The 23,088-nt window shown below is 38.4% G+C and overlaps 1 protein-coding gene across 1 annotated transcript in view; it reads left to right on the top strand.

Moving 5' to 3' along the window:
- Nucleotides 1-231: 231 nt before the first annotated feature.
- The window catches only part of UBE2W (ubiquitin conjugating enzyme E2 W), a gene marked incomplete at its 5' end in the record, with an annotated part of 28,176 nt that continues 5,319 nt past the window's right edge, over nucleotides 232-23,088 (top strand). The window contains 2 exons of the mRNA XM_081996416.1: nucleotides 232-423; nucleotides 20,090-20,181. Of these exons, the coding sequence (XP_081852542.1) occupies nucleotides 232-423; nucleotides 20,090-20,181 (284 nt within the window). The remainder of the gene's footprint in view (nucleotides 424-20,089; nucleotides 20,182-23,088) is intronic.

Genomic DNA, 23,088 nt, shown 5'->3' on the forward strand with positions numbered 1-23,088 from the left:
CCGCTCCCTGGCTGTAGAGCAGCATCGGGGGAGCCTCCCCCTCCCGCGACAAGCGGGCCCAAGGACGCCGCTCCCCGACGGCCCCGGCGCCCGCCCGCTCCGCCCTTTCCCGGCGCATGCGCGGCCGCCCGGCCGGCGGCGCGGACACGTGACCGGGGAGGGGACGGGCTCGCGGCGCTGCGTCTCTGTGGGCCCGGGCCGGCGGCGCAGAGGGGAGGGGGAGGATCCATCATGGCGTCTATGCAGGTGAGGAGCCTGGGCAGCGCCGGGGCCGAGCGGCGGCCCGGAGTCGGGAGGAGCGGTTCACTCGGGTGCGTGCGCGGTGGTGTGCTCCGGAGTGCGGTGCCGACGGAGCAACCGCTGGGGCAGCGGCTGAGGGGGTCGGTTGCGCGGCGGCTCCGGCGCGGCCGCGGGGATAGGGGGGTTAGTGGCCGCTCGGCGGGGCCGGGGAGGGCAGGGCGAGGCAGGGTAGTGCTGGCCCGGCGCCGGGATGGAGCTGAGACCCGCAGGGACAGGCTGTGAGGGGTGAGGCCGGGCCCCGGCTGCGGCGGCGGGGGAGGAGGGAGCCGCAAGTGAGGGCGGGTGGGGCAGGATTGCGGGCGGCGGAGGAGGCGAACGGTAGCGACGTGGGGGCGAGTTGCCTCGGGGAGAGGTTTAGCAGCGATGTCTCCTTTCCTCGGGGAGGCGAGGAGAGGGTGAAGGGATCCCTCTCCCCTCGGCAGTGTTTGAGGGGGCTAACGGCCTCTCTGGCCGCCCTGGGTGGTGGCAGTGTGGCCGCGGCGCGGGGGGCGGCCAGGGAGACCCCCCGGTGACACCCTGAGGACGGTGTTGAAGGATGTGACCACAACTCCTGTCTTCCCGAGCGTCTCTGGGGTTACGGCGCTGTAATTCTTGGACACGGGGCGGGGGCTGGGACGGACGAGTTTTATCCTAAGCCGTGTGCCCGTGTTGCCCGTGGGGTCCTGTTTCTCTCCGTAAAACGAGATTGCGGTGTGGTGTTAGTCCTGTGGATAGATAACGTCTGGTTTTACTTGGTTGGATGGGGTTGCTGTAGGTATAGTAGCATGAAACATCCTGCTGCTTGACAGGTATTTCCAGCTGAATTATTTATTCATACCTTCTCCGAAGGAGTTCTTAAATAGTAGCCGCAGAAATTGCTCTGGAAGAATGGATAGATCACTTTCACTGTGTGCAGCTTCGAGTGGGTGGTGATTTATTGTGACTGGGGCAGGAGAAAAGATCGCTGGGGCTTGTGGCAGCAGCCCTTGTCTTTCCTTATTTTACCTGTAACTGCTCTGCTTTTCCTTGAATTTTTACAATTTTCCATTTTGTTTTTAGATGTGGATTATCTACCACTTCTCTTTTCTTTCCCAGGCTACTGCTTTCTCTTTTCTTGCTTTCATTTTGGTCCAAATGCAACTTACATTTTTTTCACTAGTAATGGAACAGCTGAGAAAAAGTGTACAAACTGAATTAAATTAGCTTAATTGTCCTGATAGCCTGGAATTAACATAGCTAAAAAGAGTTAAAATGTCAAAGGATTGAGCTTTATGGGGTAAAAAATTCTGCTCATGAAGTTTAGAAGCATTGAAAAAAATGGTGTGTCTTTCTGAGTTATTGAAATGAAATGGGATCAAGCACTTGAACGTACTGTACAGAATGTTCTTCATTTAGCAGTCGTTTAGACAGATAGTCTGATCTATCTTCGTTTTATCAGCTCTATCTGGCAAATGCGTTTTTGTAATGCTTTTCTTTTAACGTTCAGACTTCCACAAGCATAGCTGCAAAACGGAGGCAATAATTTGTTAGCTAGTGTCTTCTATAAAACTGCGTGAAAACTATAAGGAAATGACAGTTGTGAAACTTGGAGGCCCTTTCTGGGACTTTGTAAACCTGTGCTGTGTTGCTCTTTCTGGCCTAGTAAATGACCTTTTACAGCTTCCCTCACCCTCATTCTTGTTGCTCCCTCTGTAAAGGGGAAATAATGATTACAAATTAAGTGAGGTTGTATAGGATATATGAATGACAAATCTTGCTTAAAAGTAAGATAAGTTATGTGTGGAGGTAAGTACTCGCTTCCTGAAAATACAGCTATGGTAAGTCTAATGTTGTAATTGCTTTTGTTTTAGAAATATCAGCTGTAAGATTATACTTTTTTACTTTTTCTTTTAAATGATGTTCTGTTGTTTTTTGAGATATTCAAGGAAATTTATGGAGTTTATTTGCCTATGTGTTGCTAGTTGTATAATGTTCTGATGACTTTTTCCTGAGTTTAGTAAATTACTAATTTAGTAATGTAGTTTAGCAAATTGGAAAAGGAATTGTTTGGATTTTTTTTTTTAAATAAACAGGAAGCATAAACAAAAAATTAGTAAGTGAACTGTAAAATTAGTAAGTTTCTCAGTAGTAGGCACCTTCCCAGGTGAGCAAGATTTCAAGGCTCTGAATTCTTATATTAATTAACACTTAAATCATCAATGCGAAAAACATTTTACAAAGGAAGCTGTTGCATATAATTTTAAGTGTTTTTTGGTTCAGGATAATTTAATTTATTATTATTAGTGCTAACATTTAATACATATATTGCCTAACATAAAAAGGAGATGTTCTTTTTCTAATTATGTACAGTGTTTTTAAATACCTAGTGCTTAACTGAAATGTTTGTGCGGCTCATTGCAGTCTCTAACTATACCAGCAGTCACCATACCATTATGACAGTATTTTATCATTCTTATCAGGAATACAAATATTGGTACATTAAGTAAGTTTTAGTCACTTAAACTGCCATAATTTTATACAGCAATGTATGATGGCCTAGGTTAATTACATCTTATTTTTACAGATCCACTGAAATTTCTCTCATTAACTTAAAGCTAGAGTTATCTGATCAGCCTGTTCTAAGCCTACAAGGACTGTGTTGAAACAGTAACAAATCACCTCTTTTTGCCAATGGCAATGAACCATCAACCTGAAGAGCCACTGGTTCAGTTGATACATAGTATCTTGTAAAACTTGGGAGTTTGAGCCTTTACGTGGATAATCTAAATTTATTGTGATCTGTGTCTGTGTGGACGTTGTTTAATGGTAGTTTTCTGTAATGCTTTTCTTCTAGAAAAATAGAAGCCAATGTTGACAAGATCCTGTGTTTTGTTTTCTAACCACTGTGTTGTCTGAAGTAGTGACACTTCGACACTGCTAGATTGGTTTAAACCTGGTTTGTGTAACTTTAAGCAAATGAAAATTTTTTTTTCTTAAAAAAACAAACAAAACTCCCAAACAAACTTTTGGGAAAAAAATTCTCTTCCTTCAGATTTTTCCCAGAAAAAACTAAGCTTGTGCAACTTTTCCTGAAAAAAACCCCAGAGATATTCTGAAAAGTTGTAAGTAGTGTAGAATAAGTGAATAGAATGGATTTGCTTTAGAAAATTTGATATAGCATCTTTAGTAATTTGAAGTCTTAAAGCTACAGGTAGCATAAAATGTGGTAAATACTGAAGAAATAATATGCAGTAAACAGTTGTTAGCAGAGGAGCTGGAAACACAGAACTTGCATTAAGAATAGAAGAGCAAGTAAGAAACAGAACCACGGAAGTTCAGTTGAAAATGTACGGAAAAATGTATCATTGCTGTACAAAGTGTTAGATAATTAAGGCCTTTCCCTCAGCCCACAGATATCAACTATTTGCATCTTAAAGTCGAAAGATTGGCTTTATCCATAATGCTGACATTTTACCTTTGCCCTCCTTTCATTTTTAATACCAGGTTACTTCAAACCCTGAATTATGACTGAACATGCTTAAACAGCTTTCACAAACACATCTATGGGAACAGTTTTAGGTTTGCATTTTATCACCAGAATAACCTCTGTTCTTTCCTTTAAAGTTAGACACATGAGATTTGTACATGTAGATATTTAAATCTGATTAAATACAGAGCTAATGTAATTAATGACACAAACAGCTTTAGTAAAGAGTGTAGAATGTTAGCCTTCACCATGCATTTGTGTTATCGGATTAATTTTTTTTTTTTGCCCTTGAAAACTGCCTGTTGGTGGGCTGCCATCAAAATACATGCACACATCAAAATAAAAAGTGCTGCTTGAAAAGGCTTGTTACAGCAATAGATTTTTGTTTCAAAAGGTATGTCTAAATTGGCATATAATAAAATAATTGTGCTAGATGACAATGCAGAATTCATATTAGCTTGATATCACCAGGAACTTTTATCACAAAACACAAGCCAGTAGCAAAACAAAAGCTTCCCACAAGTTTGACTCCAGTGTTTTCAGCCAGTGGAGTAGGGGATTGGGCAAATGTATAGAAGGCACTGAAATATCAAGAAAAATTGCATTGTAATTACATCATAAGAAAATATTATTGTCTGGATATGCCCACTTTTGGTTAAACTTCCTTTGTTCTATTCTTAACCTGTTGGGTGTTTCCAGCTATTCTCAGAACAATTGCTTATTGCTCAATCTTTCTTCAATACTGGCAGCATTTTGTATTTAATAATTTGGAAATAATTTTCTCTTTACTTATTTGACAGCTTTGTCCAGGAAAAAGTTCTAAGCTATTTTTAAAATCTATCTTCCAACCCCCCCCCAACAAACCCAGTCTTAAGTGAGGAAAGCTTTCAGTGAACTGGAACTTCAATGATGATACACATGTGTTCTGTACTGTTAAATGCCATATTACATTATTTTAAAGAAAATATTTACAAAATAAAAAGAAAATTAGTGTTTACTGTAATTATATAACCAATTTGGGATATAAAACCAATGAAATTATGGGTAGTTAGTAACAACTTAAAGTATTTAGTGGTGCCATTGGCAAAATACTCTTGAAGATAACCATTTCAATCATTTTTGAAACTGAAAAATACAATAATTGAGGCCAGAATGAGTGAAGAGTAAAAAGCATTTCTCCTTTCCACTAAGAGTTTGTTAGTCCTTCTGCTGGTTTTGTCTGAGGTAGGGTTAATTTTCTTCATAGTAGCTAGCATGGAGCTATGTTTTGGATTTGTGCTGGAAGCAATGCTGATAACACATGGGTGTTTTAGTTATTGCTGAGCAGTGATTACACTGAGTCAAGGCCTTTTCTGCTTCCCACACAGCGTGTAGGCTGGGAGTGCACAAGTAGTTGGGAGGGAATACAGCCAGGACAGCTGACCCCAGCTGACCACAGGGATATTCCATACCAGATGATGTCATGCTCAGCGTACAAAGCTGGGGGAAAAAGAAGGAAGGGGAGGACATTTGGTGTGATGGTGTCTGTCTTCCCAAGTAACCAGTACGTGTGATGGAGCCCTGCTTTCCTGGAGATGGCTGACCACCTGCCTGCCCATGGGGAAGTGGTGAATGAATTCCTTGTTTTGCATTGCTTGTGTGTGCGGCTTTTGCTTTCCCTGTTAAATTGTCTTTATCTCAACCCACTTTTACTCTTCTGATTCTCTCTCTCATCCCACCGAGAGGGAATGAGCGAGTGGCTGCATGGTGCTTAGTTGCCTGCTGGGGTTAAACTGCAACAGTCCTTTATTTAACCTTCAGTTATCAGTCTGTACTGATATGTGGTATATTAGTTTTGGCATATAGCCGTGCTACAGTAAAATAAGATAAATGCAAAATTTACAGTTTTTTTTACCAAGATGAGTTAGTTTAATCTTGGGGTTTTTTTAATAAACTGTTTAAGTGAGTTGGATGTCAGGTGAAGTTTAAAATTCATAGTCTTTAAGTCAGTAAAGGTAAATAAAGTTAAAGTTATGGCTTTAGACCCTAAGGAGTCTCACTGGCTTGTTTTTGTATCTGCTTGCATAAGTAGAGTTTTGGGAAATGCTTAGCTGTGCAGTAACTGCACATTTGAGCTAGAATGGAAGAATTCACTTCCAAAAAAGAAAAGAGTAGTAGACAAGTTCACTGAAACCAGGGTATCTGAGTGTTACCAGCGGATCTTTCTTACAAACAGACCAACTATGTAGCTAAGATAGAGAAAACCATGAGTGCTTTTAACCTGTCACATTGCACATTGATATCTCATGAATATGTGTATGATTTAAATCAGGAAAATAAGAGCAGGCAGATATTTATGGTAAAGAATAATTGTTCCAGTTGATTGTAAATATTTTTTGCTCAGAGTTTAATAATGTCTTGTACTTGCTTTTAGGCCTAGCTATTCAAGCTCTGAGAAGGGGAAGAGGAAAACAGTAGGTTTGAAAAAGCCAGGGAATGTTGTCTTGTTAAGCTGCTCCCTTGGAAAGCTCTGTGAATCTGTAATTAATAAGCTAAAGCAGCTTAGATCAAACAATGTGCGAAACTCAGTGATCAAGCACTTTCTTTAATTGTTTGCTCAAATTCTATTGAGCTAAGACTTTCAGACTAAAGGTTCTTCACTATATACCTGTAATATACAGGTATAGGCTATGCTGGTGAATATTCCCAGAGATTATGTGATTAAATTACCCCTATTAACATGAAAGAGAGAAGGTACAACTTCCATTGAACTTACCCATAGTTATGGCTGCGTTCAACAAATACAGATGTGTTCAGTATAATGATCACGTCTCTTACCATAGCCTTGGTTTACAACTGAGGGATGAGCTTTCAAGCAGTTAACAGGCTAAAGTTTCCACTGGGGCAGAGGGGAAGAGGACAACACAGGTCTTTTGCTCAGTACTTGGAGCCAAAAATTTTGTGCGCCTTGCATGGTTTTGAAGTAGTGAAGGACTGTGACAGAACTGTCAGCTGGGGGTTGGGTTTTTGCCTTTTGAAGGGAGGAAGAGACAGTATTACCCATTCATTGAAACTTGTTATAACTTCATTTATTAAAAACAAATTAAAGTAAATGAGTTAAATGTTTTAAAATAAAAAGAGCCAGTAAGTGGCCTTTTGTGATGGAATGAAGGTCAGGTAACCTGTCTTCTGTTTTTGTTTGGTTTTCCTCTGGGGTGACCTTAATCACTGGAATGAAAAACAGGTGTCAGTCTGGGGTGGCAGGGCAAGAAGAGGGGGAACCCCATCATTTACCTTTCTGGGAGCAGTATTAATGTGTTAGAAAAGAAAGGACAGAAGTCAAGGGTGGTAGAGCAGAAATTGCGACACACCTTATTTTTGATAATTAATGATCTGATTGAGAATATTCATCCTTTCATACACAGTATTAAAAAAGAATTGTTTTTCCTTGAGTGATTACAAATGCAAAGTTTTTTGTAATTTTTTTATTCAACTTAATTAAAAATACTGCTTGACGAGACTCAAGAAGAAAATCCTGTATGTATGTCAGCAAACATTGGTAATAGTTTACTAGAGTATATAAAATATTGTCTCTACAAGTCTGCTGGAATGAAATGCTTCATAGAATTTGATGCTACATGTTCTCATACATTTGATTAGAAATTGGTGGCCAATAATGAGAAGGGTTGAGGAAACTGGATGGATTGAGGTTTCTGACGTTAGAAATTCTCTCCCCATCTTATTTAGCGATATGGATTTCATGAGTATTTAACTCTTGTTATAGTTTACAGCTTCCAACATTTTGCCCCTTTTCTTTCCAGAAGGCTTTTTCTCAGAATACAGTATTTTATCTTGGTTATCAACCTTTGGAATGTTTTTTATAAGGATGAGAAATTCCCTGGTAGACATATGGTTGCCCTCATTGTGCCAGCCCTTGCTATTGTCTTAAATTAATTTCTTTAATTGAAGCGGTTCAAGTAATGCCAGACTCTTGTCCTTAAAAGAGAAAATTATTTGTGTTTGACTTTTTAGTAGTGCTTGAGGCTTGTGCTGGGCATTGGTACACTTGAAGATTCCATTTATAAAGCAGGTGACTAGCTGTCAGTTTCATTTTATTCTTCATTAGTGGATTTCAAGTAATTTGCTTTAAAATGACTGGTTCATTGTAAAAAAACCCAAAAACCTGGCAAAAAGCTTTTCAGACTGTGGAGTACAGAGTGTTTTGTGTGTAGTTATTTTATTTTTAATTATATCGTAGTTCTGATTTCAGGTTGAACTTGTCTCTTAGTGAGTTTAAGTTAAGCATATTATTCCCTTTAGAAGAGGACACTGTTGCTTTGACCTTCCAGTCAAATATTTTAGAATATCTTGGAGCATGCAAAAATAATATTCTGTTATCGGACTGAGAAATCAACAATCCTTCCTTCCACCCCACCCCCAATCCATAACCTAATGAAAATTTCAAATGCTCAGAAGAGCATTTGAGTGGTGGAAACTTATTTGTAAATAGCTTGTTAAAAGATTTGTGCATTGCCTTTTGATTCCTTTAAAAAGAGAAAAATGTACAGAATGCCTGATATTCTGAACCTGAAGTATGGATTGGTCTGGGAAAATTACATTGGAACTGGGTTGCCAGATGTTAACGCGTTTTATTAGAAATGAGAAGGAGGAGACTAATCTGCTTCTGCATTCTCAGTACAGATTGAAAACCTGATATTAAGCCAAAAATAGATAAAACTGAAAAACAGTTTTTCAAATTCAAATCCTGGTATTATTTTTTATGGACAGAGTATTTTGTGAAGCTGTTTTGTTATGTGTCCTGCTGAAGCTTTAATTGGGCACATCCAGACAATTATCTTTCTTTCCTCCTCTGGGCCTTCATTAAAACTTACCAGAAGAACTTTGATTAGGAAAAATTCATGCAGGATTGTGATAATCAATTATCTGCATGGCTTGTGAGTTTGGTAGTCTGGGCCAAATGATTTCACCTGAATTATGGGATATACCCTGCAGGGGCTTTCTTGAATGACTGGATTGATTAGGAAACAAAGGATTTCTTAATTTGTAGGAACTGTCATTTTTTCTTTAGATTTCTTAAGTAGCAAGATGGACTATAGCAGGTAATTTTTTCTTAATTGTCACGATTTTGCAGTCTTTACCTTGTTTCTCTTCTGTTTGAGAGCTTTTTGGTATTTAAAGGTAGGTTTCTAATTGAGAGTAACATGCAGTCAGTTCCAGCAATACTTACACTGTTAAAAATGTTGGGGTTTTTTTTCCTGTAGAGGAGTTTTGATTGGAAAGCGGGACTGTCTACCCATTGTTCAGAACTTCATATTCTTGATTTGAGATACTTTTCAGTAAGGAATGTATGAATGGAAGAACCAAAATACTGAAAATAGAGTTGTTACTGGCCTTACTCTGTCAGGCTAGTAGGTTATACCAGCAGGTTAGCAACAGCTTTGCTTGTGAATCAACATGGTGGTGGTGTAACAACACTGTTGTTGCAGCCTGTTAACAGCCCCTCCTGTTCTGGTACAAGGTTACTGGTTGCCTCCATTCAGTAAGGGAGCGCTTGAAAAAAATCTGTCTCCAGCTTGCAAAAACTTCTTCAAAACAGAAAGGATGTTTTTTGTGAAACATTTTGTAACTTGAATGGGGGAGGAGGTGACAGCCTGTAGCTCAAATGTGAATTCTTTGCCAGGACTTCATCATAGTACTCACAGTGCTTTTGTGGTAACAGAGTTTGCTGGGTACATTTAAATCGTTGGGTGTGGAAGAGAATCATTGGTAGTTACTGAAGAAATATTGTTAGGACTCCCTAGGGTGCAGCGGCTTTACCAGCATAAAATAGAAGAGTGGAGCCCCTGTGGGATTAATTTTTAACTTTTAACTATTTATGAGGTAGTTTTTCTTCCTCTTTGATCTCCAAGGCAGATTAAGATTTGAGGTTACAGTGTCTAGGAAGGTATGGCCTTGGAAGGCTACTCCTTTCTTACATCATTGCAACAAAGAGAACAGAATTTGAGTGCATGGAAATAGCAGGTTTCTAACAAAGTTTAAGTGCAAACGTTTTGGACACCATGTTTCCTAGTCTGTGAAACTGCTGTTCCATCTTTCACTTTCTTCATATCCTCATGATACTGCCTAACTGAGCATGGCTAGTAGAGTCCCTACCACCGCAGGTGAAAAGGCCGCCACATTCCACCTTAATAGCCCATCTCTTCTTGTGATGGCTACTACAAGCCCAGGTTGTTGTAGTGGTAAAAGAAGGTGTGGTGATGGAACCTTTCCTCCAGCAGAAATGAATGGAAGCTGTTTGCCCATTTTCCACTTTTTGCTCTACTGGCAGAGAAAACAGGCTTTTCTCTCAGCTGCTTTCTACTAAACTCTTACCACTGCCCTTAATATATCCTGTCTTGTACTGAGTCTCCTTTTGGTGTAATCACCTCAGCTTTTCTCTCTCTTACTTTCTTTTTGTTTAAAAAAAAAAAAAGGAAAGTCTCTAAAATACTTTCACGTCTATATTAAGGGTTGTTCATAGGTAAAGTATGTAACTAAGGTAGCTCATCATTTAGTTTACCCATTTAAGACACTGCACATCTCATGCAGCATTTCTTGAAACACCAAAAAGTGTGATATTCAAGAATTGCAAAGAGAAGACAGTTGAATGTATGCATTGATCTTTCTTCAATTTTATTTTCATTGCGTCATTTACCTTTCTAAAGTTTGTATTTTCAGCTCTGAGGAGATAATAAGCCATGAGTATGGGCACACAGTCAAACTTGATTGGATTATGGTGTTAATATTTTACTGCTTATCAACAGAGCCAATGTAACAGTGTTTGTATGCTTTGACCACTCCAATTATGAAGTATAATACGTTAACTGAAACAGTATTTACTGGCTGTCTTAGTTGCTCTCAGCTATATGTACATAATTCGTACTTGGTAGTGACCCCGATAACTAAGGGTGCCTTGCTTTTTCACTGTACACATGTTTTTGTTTGCATATAGCTTTGTTAAACTTTAACTCTCTAAGCTCCAGTTTTCCAAGGGAGGGGCAAAGCTCTGTTGTAAGAGTTCTGACAATGGGCCTCGAACTGTAAGTAGGCACCTGTTATTGTGATATACCTTTTTAAAGGAAGGCATTGAGAAACGTAATTTTCACATACCAAGAGCCAGATAAGTTTTCATGGAGGGGGAGGAAAATACCTTTGACTGCACTGTTGCATTGTGGAGGATTGTGGTTAAAGCCTGTTGACCTGTCTGTGGGTATGATCCTTGTTTGTGGTAGAATCAGAAAAAAGATCCCTGGGTTTGGGGAATGTGGTGGTGATATTGTCATACATGCTTTAGGGATATAGGTTATTGCCTTTTGAGGTAGCTGACAGGGACACAGAGGCCACTGAAATAATTTTTGTATCTGTTAATAAGCATTTATATGATACATACCATCAAGCTTAATGGTGTACAGTAACCAAACTGTCTGATTTTAGTAGATACATTCTGAAATACTCATGTTGCCAACCTCCAAATCTCCTCCTGTCCTAAATTGCTATCCTCTCTCCCTTTTCACATATTGCATCTTTTTATATGCTTCTGCTCTGCCTTCTGCTTCTTTATATGAATCACCAGGATTCAACACAAGTGAGAATTCAGCTGTGGCATTTGAAGATGTTACCACACCAGTTCCAGAGGTGGCCAAATAAGATGTGTGCCAGTTTGAAGAAAGAAAAGTGTGTATTTTTCCTTAGCAAAGGTGCTAGAAGCTTTTGGCTACAGAGTTATATTTAACTTGAACCGTGAGAAATTGTGAATGCCATCTATCAGGATTGAAGTGATAGAGGTGGTTGTGAGCTGTCTGGGGAGCTGGCAGGAATTTTACTCCACTAACACCTGGTTAATTTTGTGTCCTTTGCTCCACATGCTTTGAGAAGTCTTATGAGCTTGGCGCGTTAGAAAATCTGTGGAGGATAACTGAAGGGGTTGCACAAATCCTATTTGACAGAATTAGCAACAGAATACAAGCCACTGTTATGTCAGTCATGTCTCAACTACTTGAATAAACTTTCTGTTGGAACTGATGTTTGGATCAGTGGTAAGCTGTGTTCTTTGATTTCATCCTTGAATCAGCCATTCCTGTAGAGGTTAGGTGAATTAAGTAATCTTGGTTTCAAAGACTTACACCTTTTTCAAAATGTGTGTAAACTACTGGTTATGTCAGTACTCTTTTCCTTTTGTAGCTGGTTATTCCTTTAGTTGAAGGACTGTGATGTTATCCAGCCTTGGGTTTCTGGTCTTCTTACTGTACTGTTCTGTTTCTATCAGTTTCTAACTAGAGAAATATTGAATGTTTTTACCAATTTGATACTTTTTAGTTTTGGTTTACTTAGAAGTTGTATTAAAAGTGTGTTTGAGCATAAAATCCTCTCAAAAATAAGGAAAAGATCAAATGAAGATTGCCTATGCATCCTTCACTTATTCCCCCTTTATGTAAACAACTCCATGATTACAGTCCATGTTTTCTCTTTCAGTCTCTTTAAATAGAAAGTGGACAAGCAGGAAGGGAGCTTCTATATGAAATCTTATGACGGATTAGCAGAAACATTGGAAAGATGGTCTTGTGATATGAACAGTACAGCAAGCACAGCTCCCAAGAGCATATCAATGCATAGAAAACATCTGTTCAGAGGTTATTGTGGGAGTGAGTAGCTGCACTAGCTTGTATTTTGACTTAAAGGAGCTGGCCGAGAGGCTGAAAGCAACTTGAGTATGTGATTAAAAAAGTGGTATTCCTGATTCATGGTAAGAAAAAAAGCCAAAGCAATAATGCTATTGACTTTAGATATGCATGTCTCGACATAGCTGGAGATCTGTAAATAAAGAAGAACTTCTGATAATTAAAAGTGTTAAAGGTCCACAAGTTTCTAGAAGAAAATACTAATGTACAGTGGCAAGCTGTTCCAATACGGAAAAAAATAGAGGAGTAATAGCAAAAGTCAGTATGCTACATGAGGAGCTATTTAGTGACTGGAAGATTGAAAGAAAAGTGAAGTAACTACTGCTAAAGCTCAATATGAAAGAAAGAGACAAGCATGTAAGAGTGAAATCTACCCATGGTTCATTGTTTTAAATTAACAGATTTGAGAAGCATTAAGAAAGGTTTTTATAAATCACCAGAAAGATGAAGAAAGGATTGAGTCTGTGACTAGAGAAGGAAAGCAAAGAATAGATGACACATACTTAAATTAACAAGTCATGCCAAACAAAAAGGACAGATTCAATACCTTTTAGGGATTGGATATTATGTCAGTCACTAGGGATTCAACTGTGTGGGTTGGTTTTGGGTTTTTTTAAGTGTTTCAGCAACTGAATCTGAGTTTTTTGAGAATTCTTTCGAGTGAGTTTCCAGATCATAAATACTGCTTTTATTTTTTGACTATCATGTGAAAGGGTGGCTGTTGGAAGTCACTGGACTGAGTAGTCTCTGATACCTATAGGATATAATAGACAATTAACTTGTGGGTACTTAGATAAAAAGTAGCCAAAATGGATTTCAGAAGAATCATCACATTGAACTAATGTGATTTCCTCCTCTTACTCTGTGGTAACTGTTGTGAAAGAGGAACAGTACCTGTATCCTGACTGTGCAAATATTATTGACCTGTGTTAGTGTGACATTTAAATAAGCACACAAGAAAATGTGGTATAAATCAGGGGACTTTTCCCCCCCCCCCCCCTTACCCTAAAAACTGTTTTTTGCAGCTAGTATCACAGTTGTATTTTGGTTATGGCAAAATCACTCTTGTTTTGACTAGATGTGTGAGAGAGGACATTGGGTTCTGTCAAGCTGAGTGATCCTACCCAAGGATATTTTGAGGGCAGTCTGTATCGGCTTGAAAGAATTATGTGTTTAGCAAAAATTGGGGAAGGAGAGAAGTGAGTTGAAATAAGTAAAAGAATTACTGAGAAATTACTGAGTTAAAAAAAAAAAAAAAGAAAAAAGACTTACTGGAGAAACTGGGGGCTCATGGCTTATACTCTTCTCTGTAAAGAAGCCAGTAAAGAACTGGCTGGATGGCCAAGCCAAGAAAGTTGTGGTGAATGGAGTTAAATCCAGTTGGTGGCTGATCACGAGTGGTGTTCCCCAGGACTCGGTTTTGGGGCTGATCGTCTTTAATATCTTTATTGATGATCTGGATGAGGGGACTGAGTGCTCCCTCGGTAAGTTTGCAGATGACACCAAGTTGGGTGGGAGTGTTGAGCTACTGGAGGGTAGGAGGACTCTGCAGAGGGATCGGGACAGGCTGGATCAATGGGCTGAGGACAATTGTATGAGGTTTAAGAAGACCAAGTGCAGGGTCCTGCACTTCAGTCACAACAACCCCATGCAACGCTACAGGCTTGGGGAGGAGTGGCTGGAGAGCTGCCCGGCGGAAAGGTACCAGGGGGTGCTGGTTGACAGCCAGCTGAACATGAGCTAGCAGTGTGCCCAGGTGGCCAAGAAGGCCAACAGTGTCCTTGCCTGCATCAGCAATAGTGTGACCAGCAGGAGTAGGGAAGTGATCGTGCCCCTGTACTCAGCACTGGTGAGGCTGCACCTTGAATCCTGTGTTCAGTTTTGGGCCCCTCACTACAAGAAGGATGTTGAGGTGCTGGAGCGTGTCCAGAGAAGGGCAAGGAAGCTGGTGAGGGGTCTGGAGCACAAGTCTTATGAGGAGCGGCTGAGGGAACTGGGGTTGTTTAGTCTGGAGAAGAGGAGGCTGAGGGGAGACCTCATCGCTCTCTACAACTACCTGAAAGGGGGTTGTGGTGAGGTGGGTGTTGGTCTCTCCTCCCAAGTAACTAGTGATAGGATGAGAGAAAATGGCCTCAAGTTGCGCCAGGGGAGGTTTGGACTAGATATTAGGAAAAATTTCTTCACCGAGAGGGTGGTCAGGCATTGGAACAGGCTGCCCAGGGAAGTGGTAGAGTCACCATCACTGGAAGTGTTCGAAAAAACATGTGGATGTGGCACCTCAGGACATGGTTTAGTGGGTATGGTGGTGTTGGGTTGATGGCTGGACTTGATCATCTTAAAGGTCCTTTCCTACCTTAATGATTCTGTGATTCTATGAATTCCCTTCTGTATCCATGAAGAGCAAGAAAAATAATTTGATATAACTCAATTCACGTAGAACTCTTACTGTGAAGAAAATTTTTCCAACTGTAAAAACAAGAGAGAGGGTTCTGTGGAAAATGTTAACATCTTTTAACTACAAGGATATTTTAAGAATATTTGATCCATCCTTATGTTAGGTAGATGGAGAGGTGACTTCCCTGAGTTATCTTCAAGTCCTAAGTTTATAAGTTCTACAAATGAAAGTTAAAATTGTCTGAAGAGTGTTAATCCATTAGACTTTGTCCCGTTATGTATGTTGCTGCTAATTCTCAAGAATTTTGTGCCAGAAAAACAGTTTCCTGTATTAAAGTTTGTCAAATACAAGGAAGGCTTTTCTCCCTCTGAAACTTTTCCTTTTCAAGTGCTTAATTTCAGAAATGTACAGTTGCAATTTGCCTCTTGTACTTAACGTGTTGGCTTGCTGTATCAGTCATGTTTTTTTAAAAGTACATAACTGAATTATTTTGAAGCTAAGAGTGTGTGTTTCTGGATTTGTGCATGATGTTACAGTTGTCTTTAGACTTAGTGTTACTCTGAGAAAATTAATGTTCTTTGTAACCTCTTTAGTCAGCTAGTACAAATATTATTAAACAAGGAAGAGGAATTAATTTCAAGTTGTTGCATTTAAACTTTAGATGTTTTCTGAATTCCTATGGTAACCAGGAACTCAATTCCCTAATTAAACTGTATGAATCTGGCCTTCAAGGGCTTCATTTAAGATTTTTTTTTTTTTTTTTTTTTGAAACTAGGTCTGGCTCCTGGTAATCCAGTTTTGTGCATTAATGAGACACAACATGAGACAAATTATTTGAAGTGGTGGTAAGGGAGAGAGGAAGGAAAAAAAATAGTCCTTCATAATATCTTTGGACAGCATCTTCCAAATTTTCTGAACATCTTTAGCTACATATTGGGCTGTGTGTGCAAGCATGTAGCCAGCCAGCAGCTTGAGGAAAGTGATTCTTCCCCTTACTCTGGCACTTGAGACCACATCTGGAGTACTGTCTTTAGGGAGCCACAGTACAAGACAGATGTTGATGTTCTGGAGTGAGTCCAACAGATGGCCACCAAGACGGTTAGGGGCTGAAGGACATGACGTATAAAGAGAAGCTGACTGGATTTCTTCAGCCTTAAGCAGAGAAGGCAAAGGGAAGATCTTGCTGATGTCTACAACAGCCTAATGGGAGGGTGATAGGGAAAACGGGGCCACAGTGGGAGACAAGGGGCAACAGACACAAACTGGAATGTGAGATATTCCAATAAGATAAAAAAGAAATGTTTTATGCCACGAGGGTAGTCAAACACTGGAATGCATTGACTAGAGAGGTTGATCAAAAGAAAATTTTGTAAATATTAGTTATCCCCTCTCAAAACAATTTTGAAGTACTTGAATGAATTCTGGTTAGTAGGCCCTGATGCCCTCTACAGTTTTGTTCCAGTTGCTCCAGAGTACTCTCGAACGTCTCCTGGAAAAGGTCTATAGGCAGCTATTAATCTGTACAGAAATAATTGAATTGACGCTTTATAGTGCAAACCAAATTTTGAAAACGTCTGGTGAAAGCCCATTAAAGATACACAGCGATGTTTGTCAGATAAGTTATGATTAACTTGTATGGCACGGTTAATGGAATACTAGAGAGTTGTAAAATAGATAGTATATTATATTATGCCAGTTGGAAAAAACCCAAATAATTCCTAAAAGTACTACATCTTAAATGTGTATCAGTTGGTCCAATAAAAGTAATTCTCTTTGTGTAACAACTTTGCCTTGCTTCTATCTTTAGACTGTAGTGGCTAGAGTAATACTTACAAAATCTTTAGAAGGTTTTTTTTTTTTCCCTTGAGCTGTCTAACACTTTCCTGTCATAGGGACTGGAGAAATGTAGGAATTTATTATAGAGAGAATAGAAATGAAAAGGTTCTGTGCCATCTCTAATAGCAGTTGTTGGTTTTCTGTCCTGCTTGCCTGCAATTGTGGGGTGAGATCTTCGTTGGTGGGGGTGGTGGGGGGTGGTGTCTGATGTTTTGTTGGGGCTGTGGTTTTTGTTGTTGGGTTTTTTTCCTTTTATTTTTTCCTGGACTTACCCTGAAGGGGAGCAATGTTGTGATACATGAAATTCATCAGGGCATAGTACAATGGAGAGCACAGCTGATACTTCAGGTAGTCATAGGGTTAGGGTGGTTACGGTAAGGCTGAAGGGAATAGTGCCTTTTGCTGATACGTGGTCCTGTTTGGGACATAGCTCTGAATTGGAGAACAAGCCCAGAAGAGCTGTGCGTTTCTTGACCTCTGCGCCCGCTCCCTACCTTTCCAGTGTGGAGGTGTGCCTAGGAACTTACTGTTAATCAGAGTTGCACTGGAGTTTTTCTATGCATGATAGGTACTCATAGTTGGGTTTTCTTTGTGGATTCCCTTATTTCAAAGTGGTAAACTTCCTTGCTAAAGCTTGTGTTCATTTCATTACAACACTAGCAATGTTGCAGGCTTGCTTTTCTGGGGGGACTTAATTTATTGAGTTTCTTTGGCTTAATAGTCAGGAGGTAACATATCAGTTTTCTACTGAATGTGCTCTTTTCAGTTTTGTATGGGAATGACATGGATGTATTTTTTTTTATTGATATTCTCACTGAGAACTGCAAGTACAGGTCAGGCTGAACTTGTTCGAACAGGTTAACTTGGAAAAGATAATTTCTTTTCTCCTTTTTTTAAATAATGCTTTTGTTTACTGTGATACTTCTGACCCAAAATATAAATAGTGTCTCCTGTTATTTCTCTGGGATGCATGTTTGGATCTTAATATATTTTGTATTGCAGTGGATGAGAAGCATAAGCATATGTGTTGTCTGTATGTATTATTTGCATTTAATGGACAGGCCCCCATGACAGTGTCATGAGATCAGAGGAAAAGAGCACTTCAGTGGTACTTTTCTTATCAAGTGCACATTTTAATTCCTCCCCGGGTTACTTTTTTCCTTTAGAAAAAAAACATAAATATCATATGTGAGAGCTGAAAAGCTGTGAAGCAATCAGAATATTTTTTGCACTGGTGAGATGGATAAGAGAGCGACTGAGACTATTAGATTGAAAAGACAGTTGCTAGAGAAAAGAGCCAAAGGTCCAAACTTCAAATGAGAGAATATTTTAAGTGTTGATAATTTGGGATTTTTGGTAGGATACAGAACAAACAAAAATTCCTCTTTTCAAATTACTGTGTTTGATCAGATACTGATATCTTGATGCGGCTGTTCTTAATTTAATTTTAAAATGGATTTTAGGCTCCCTCGCATTGGTCTGCATGTATAAGTAAATGGTTCTACTGAATTATTTGCTGTTCTTGCATACATTTGTTCTTTGCTATTTTTTACTTAATATTTTCAAATCTCCTCTTTAAGGGAAAGAGTTTTAGTTTCTTTTATCATATAAGGTTCTTAACTCTGAACTTTTAAAACATTTCCCTATATTATGATCTATATGACAAGGCATACAGAGGTAGACTACCACTGAGGTTTATTTTATGGTGGTCTTGGAGTGTCAGAGAATTGACTTCAAAACATCTCCGCCACTCAAATTAAGGATTTGTAGAATGGTTTTGGAACTTCGTTCTTTTGCGGTTTAATTCATAATAGTGGTGTTAAACACTGTTGGTGTTTATAATCTGATATTTTCCTAAACTGTGGAAAACCCAAAAAATGAACACTAGGAATCTAATCCGTTTCTCAGTGTGTTAGCAATGTATATAGCTTTCTTATAAAAATCCTGGCATTGTTTTTTTTCAGTTTGTTTATATCTGTATACCAATTATAACAGCCTTTAAGATCCTTTTCACTTCAAAACATATCGCTTGCAAATAGAAGACTTTTGAAGTGTGTATCTGGGTTCAAGGTAGGAACTTTCAAAGCAGAAGTGTATAGCAAGTTTTCAGGGCTTCTTGATGGAGGCAGAAAGTTATTTCAGAATTTAAGTTGTGAATATATGAGGGCCTTTTCTTTAGGAGTTGTGTGTCTGAATTTATTGTAGTCCTATTCCAAAGGTATTAATAAGATACTGACAAATGAACACTTTCTATTTTCCCCTCTGGATTTTTTTTTAAGTTCTAGTAAGCATCAGAAAAGTTCTTTGGAAAATTAGTAAGAAACAGCTACAAATGTGTGATCAACCTACACTTTAAAAAAATTGTATGCTGAATCAAAATTATGTACTAAACACCCAAATCATATATTTTTAATCATCTTGAGTGCTAGGTCAGGCTTAAATCTTATGTAAGGTCATTTTGACTAGCAGAATGATGGAAGTGGACTAGTAGACAGTAAACATGAAAAATGTTGTAAGGAAAAAGGAGAGTAAGAAATGAGAAAGCCTTGAACTTTCCGTTATCTAAATGTCTTGGAAATGACAAAACATATTGCATAACTGTTTATATGGAGGAAATACACTCTGAAAGCAGTGCCAATCGTAGCATTAAACAGAAGTTGCACTTCTGTTGCTCCATAGGTTGTAAGAAACAGTTCTGATAATTGTTACGGAAGTGGCTGGTTACAGTTACAGATTTACCCCCCCATCAAAATAGGCAAGAATTACCTGAGCTACTGGTGCAACACTTTTCTAAATACTACAACTCTGTAGTAACCGCATCATAGAACCTACGAAGTTACAAAATAGATTGTGTTCTGTAAGTCACATAGACTTGCTTTAGTTTTGTGTTCTGTCCTCTGGAATGATATGGAACAAAGCAAGGGCTTGCGCGGATGCCAGAAGTGTCTTAAATTACTTAGAGGGGGAAGAGGTGTCCTGTTAAAATCTTGGAGAATTAATTGTAAAACTGATGCTATCTGGGGAGTATGAAGTGATCACTGCTAGGTGTAGAGCTGTGATTGGCATCTTTGTAATTTGACAAAATCCTGGATACCTCTGTGTATTTTGAAATAAAACAGTTTTTCACTTAGTAGTGTTGCAAATATAAGTGTCGATGCATTTTTACCAAAAAAAAAAGTAAATTTAAGGCCTGATGCTTTTTTTGCCTGTGACGTTTCAGTGTAATTTCTAGGAGAGAAATCCCCCCTCTTTCTCACCTTCCAATTTCACTTTGTATTTAAATTTTCAAATAAAGCTCCTTTTACTTTTCAATAATTGGTTAAATGTACTCTAGTGTGCGTGTTTATTGTTGACCTTTATTTAATATCTCAAATATTCTATACAATTTCTTTATAGAAACGATTACAAAAAGAACTATTGGCATTGCAAAATGATCCACCTCCAGGAATGACTCTAAATGAAAAAAGCGTACAAAATTCAATTACACAGTAAGTATATATACTATTTTATTTTTGCTATCAGGCTGAAAAATGTAAGTAATAAAAAGACCTCTGCATGCCACTTTCACCACTTATTCCAAGTAACTTTCTGAATTTTTGTTTTTTTTTAGTCTAGGGAGTGAAACATTGTTCTGCTTAATGAGCATATTGCAGTAACATGCTGGACACTCAGGAACTGGATAGTGAATTAATTTTTTATTAGGCATTTTACTGTCTAACAATGTCAATTGGTAAAAGCTTCTGCATGTTTTAGAATAAAATAATCTTAACAGTCACTCATAGCTACTAGCCTCCTAAACCCCTCTAAATTTATTAAAATAATGGAGCAGATAGTTTAGAGTTCCTCCATTCTTTGCTTTGAGTATCCTTTGTAGCTGTTAATTGCCCTTACCTTCTTTCACTAAAGCAAGTGGAGGAAGCTTGTTAAAGAGCAAAGGTATCTAAGTACATTTCTTTGCACTTTTCTCCCTACTGTAGTTTCTTCTGTGATCAGCAAAATGAAAGGAGAAACATGGTTAAATAATCTGTGTTCTGTCCATTGAAATGGACAGGTGTTGTTCCTGGTATTTAAAGTACTTTTTTAAGTGACTGAAATTCAAAAGATTTAGACTGTGGTGACATTTTTTTAGATAATTTTCTTGGTTTAATTTTAGAGAAATGTTAAAAAATTCTTAGCAGATGTAAACATTTGTAAAAGTATGAATCTCAGGTTATATGTTCTGGACTGTATTGTTGACAGATCAATTTTAAAACACAGCATAGAGCTGACTTCTGATGTTGCTTCACATTACGTTTTTGGTGGTGGTACTCAGACCGTGTTACATGAGGCTTTTCTGAGCTTTGTATATATGGAGTTAAACACTGTTATTGCTTTTTAAATTATGCTGGTTTTTGTGATAGTTCATGCAGATGAATATGATGAAACATGAAAAATGACTATAACTAAATATGAAAACGAATATGACTAAACGAAATTGAAATAGCACTTTCCAGAATTTGGTACAAATAATAAACTGCTGTACAACTGCTGAATTACAGATTGTGTTTGTTGCATTATATTGGGTTTTCTTTGGGAAGCAAAATACTTAAATTTTCTGAAAAAAGGACTCAAACTAATATCGCAAGTGTTTTTCACTCATTTAAATAAAAAACAGCTATCAAGTGAAAGTTTACAGCAGATGAAGAGATGGAAAAGGGGAAGAAAAAAATCTGTTGGGTTTTTTCTTGTTTGTGGATTTCCCATTTTTTTAGGGTGTCTCTGTTCCCAGAGTACTACCTCACTATTTTTTTCTGCTATGTACAATTTTTATATCTTTCAATACCTTACAAATAGAAACTTCCTGTTTACTGTTATGCTAGATTTTGGAATTGTTACTGTTTAAATAGCTTTGTCACATGTAACATCTTTTTTTTTTTTTTCCTCTTTGAGGGCTTTTGATGCTAAGTAACATGTTCTGAGTTCATTAATCAAATTGCAGTTTGAACTGGTGCAGTAAAGATTTGTGTAGCAATACTGGCTTGGTTTTGAAAGGTGTTGAATAAAATAATTGGATCCCATGGTATAACTGGGTCATTTTAAATGTTAAGCAATCATCTATTTTAAATACACAAGGATTAGAAATTTGAGATGGCTAAACCATAAAGTACACAGGAAAGATAGGTTCTGGTGATTCCTTGACCATAAAAGGAGCAATGTACAGGCAGAGTTATCTTCTACTCAGTAAATGAAACTATTTTTAAAACTTGAAAGGGAAGGTTCTGGATTACAAGGACCAATAAAGCTTAAGAGTACTGGTGCAGCATATGTATAAATGTAAAAGCAGAAGGCATAAGAGAGATGAGTGGTCTGGAGTGCAAATAGATCAAATTGAAGGAGTCTTCAGAAGATTAAAATATAGAACACTAGCACAGGCATCATCATGCTACTGTTGAAGATGCGTTCCTCCTGAAGAGCATGACAGCAGTTGAATAGAGAAGCAATTTTTCTCAAAACACAACCAAAAGTAATAGAGGGGAATATAAAAAATGTGCATGGCTTAAATACATCGGGAGAGTGTATATGACAGGAGGATGGAGCGGCTGGGAATAGGATAATCAGACTGCCAACTGGAGGGGATGTTAACTTTTCTGTACACGTTGTTCTGAAAAATCTTGGCTGCCTCATTGAGTCTAATGTAAATCTTATCTGAGCATTTTTGTAGTTTCTTGCTGAATCTTTACCTTACCGTATTGCTCAAATGTGTAAAACTAACGAAGGGTGAAAGACAAAAACGGGGAAGTGATGCCACAGAGCATAGTATTAAGTGATCAACAACAGAAGTCCATAGTGACAGAAGTAGATAGAAGATTGTTGCTGCATATCTTGAAAAATATGCAAAGCATCTATTTTTGACTGGATTAAAAAAATACAGCCCAAAAAAAACCTACATCCAACCCCCTCCCAACTCTACCTGTCAGTTACTTCCATGTTGTTGTAATGCAAGGAGCAGAAGCAGAGGAAAAAAAATACTGTGATATGTTGGCATGTTATCTTTATTCCAGTTGCAAAGCATACTTTTTTTGTGTTGTGTTTAATTTTCTCTGACCTTTTCCTTCTTATACTATTAACTTTTCTGGTTTTGGTTCCATTACCTGCCAGGTTACATACCATTTAATTTCTGAGTTTTTCACAGGTATAAGTGCAAGAGGAGCATTGCCCTTCTCCCTTGGTTGCAGATTTTATTTTAATAAACTGTACAGATGATTTCCTTCTTGGAAAAGTAAAACAATATGAAGGAGAATGCATATTAGTTTGTTTCCTTCCAAGCCTGTTTTTGTGTAGGAATAAATTTTGGAACAGGTCTTTTGAGCTTTTTTGTCTCACATTAACAGTCGTTTTATTGGGAACTGATGGGT

Source organism: Phaethon aethereus (genome assembly GCF_964289735.1).
Source record: "Phaethon aethereus genome assembly, chromosome: 2".
NCBI lineage: Eukaryota > Metazoa > Chordata > Aves > Phaethontiformes > Phaethontidae > Phaethon > Phaethon aethereus.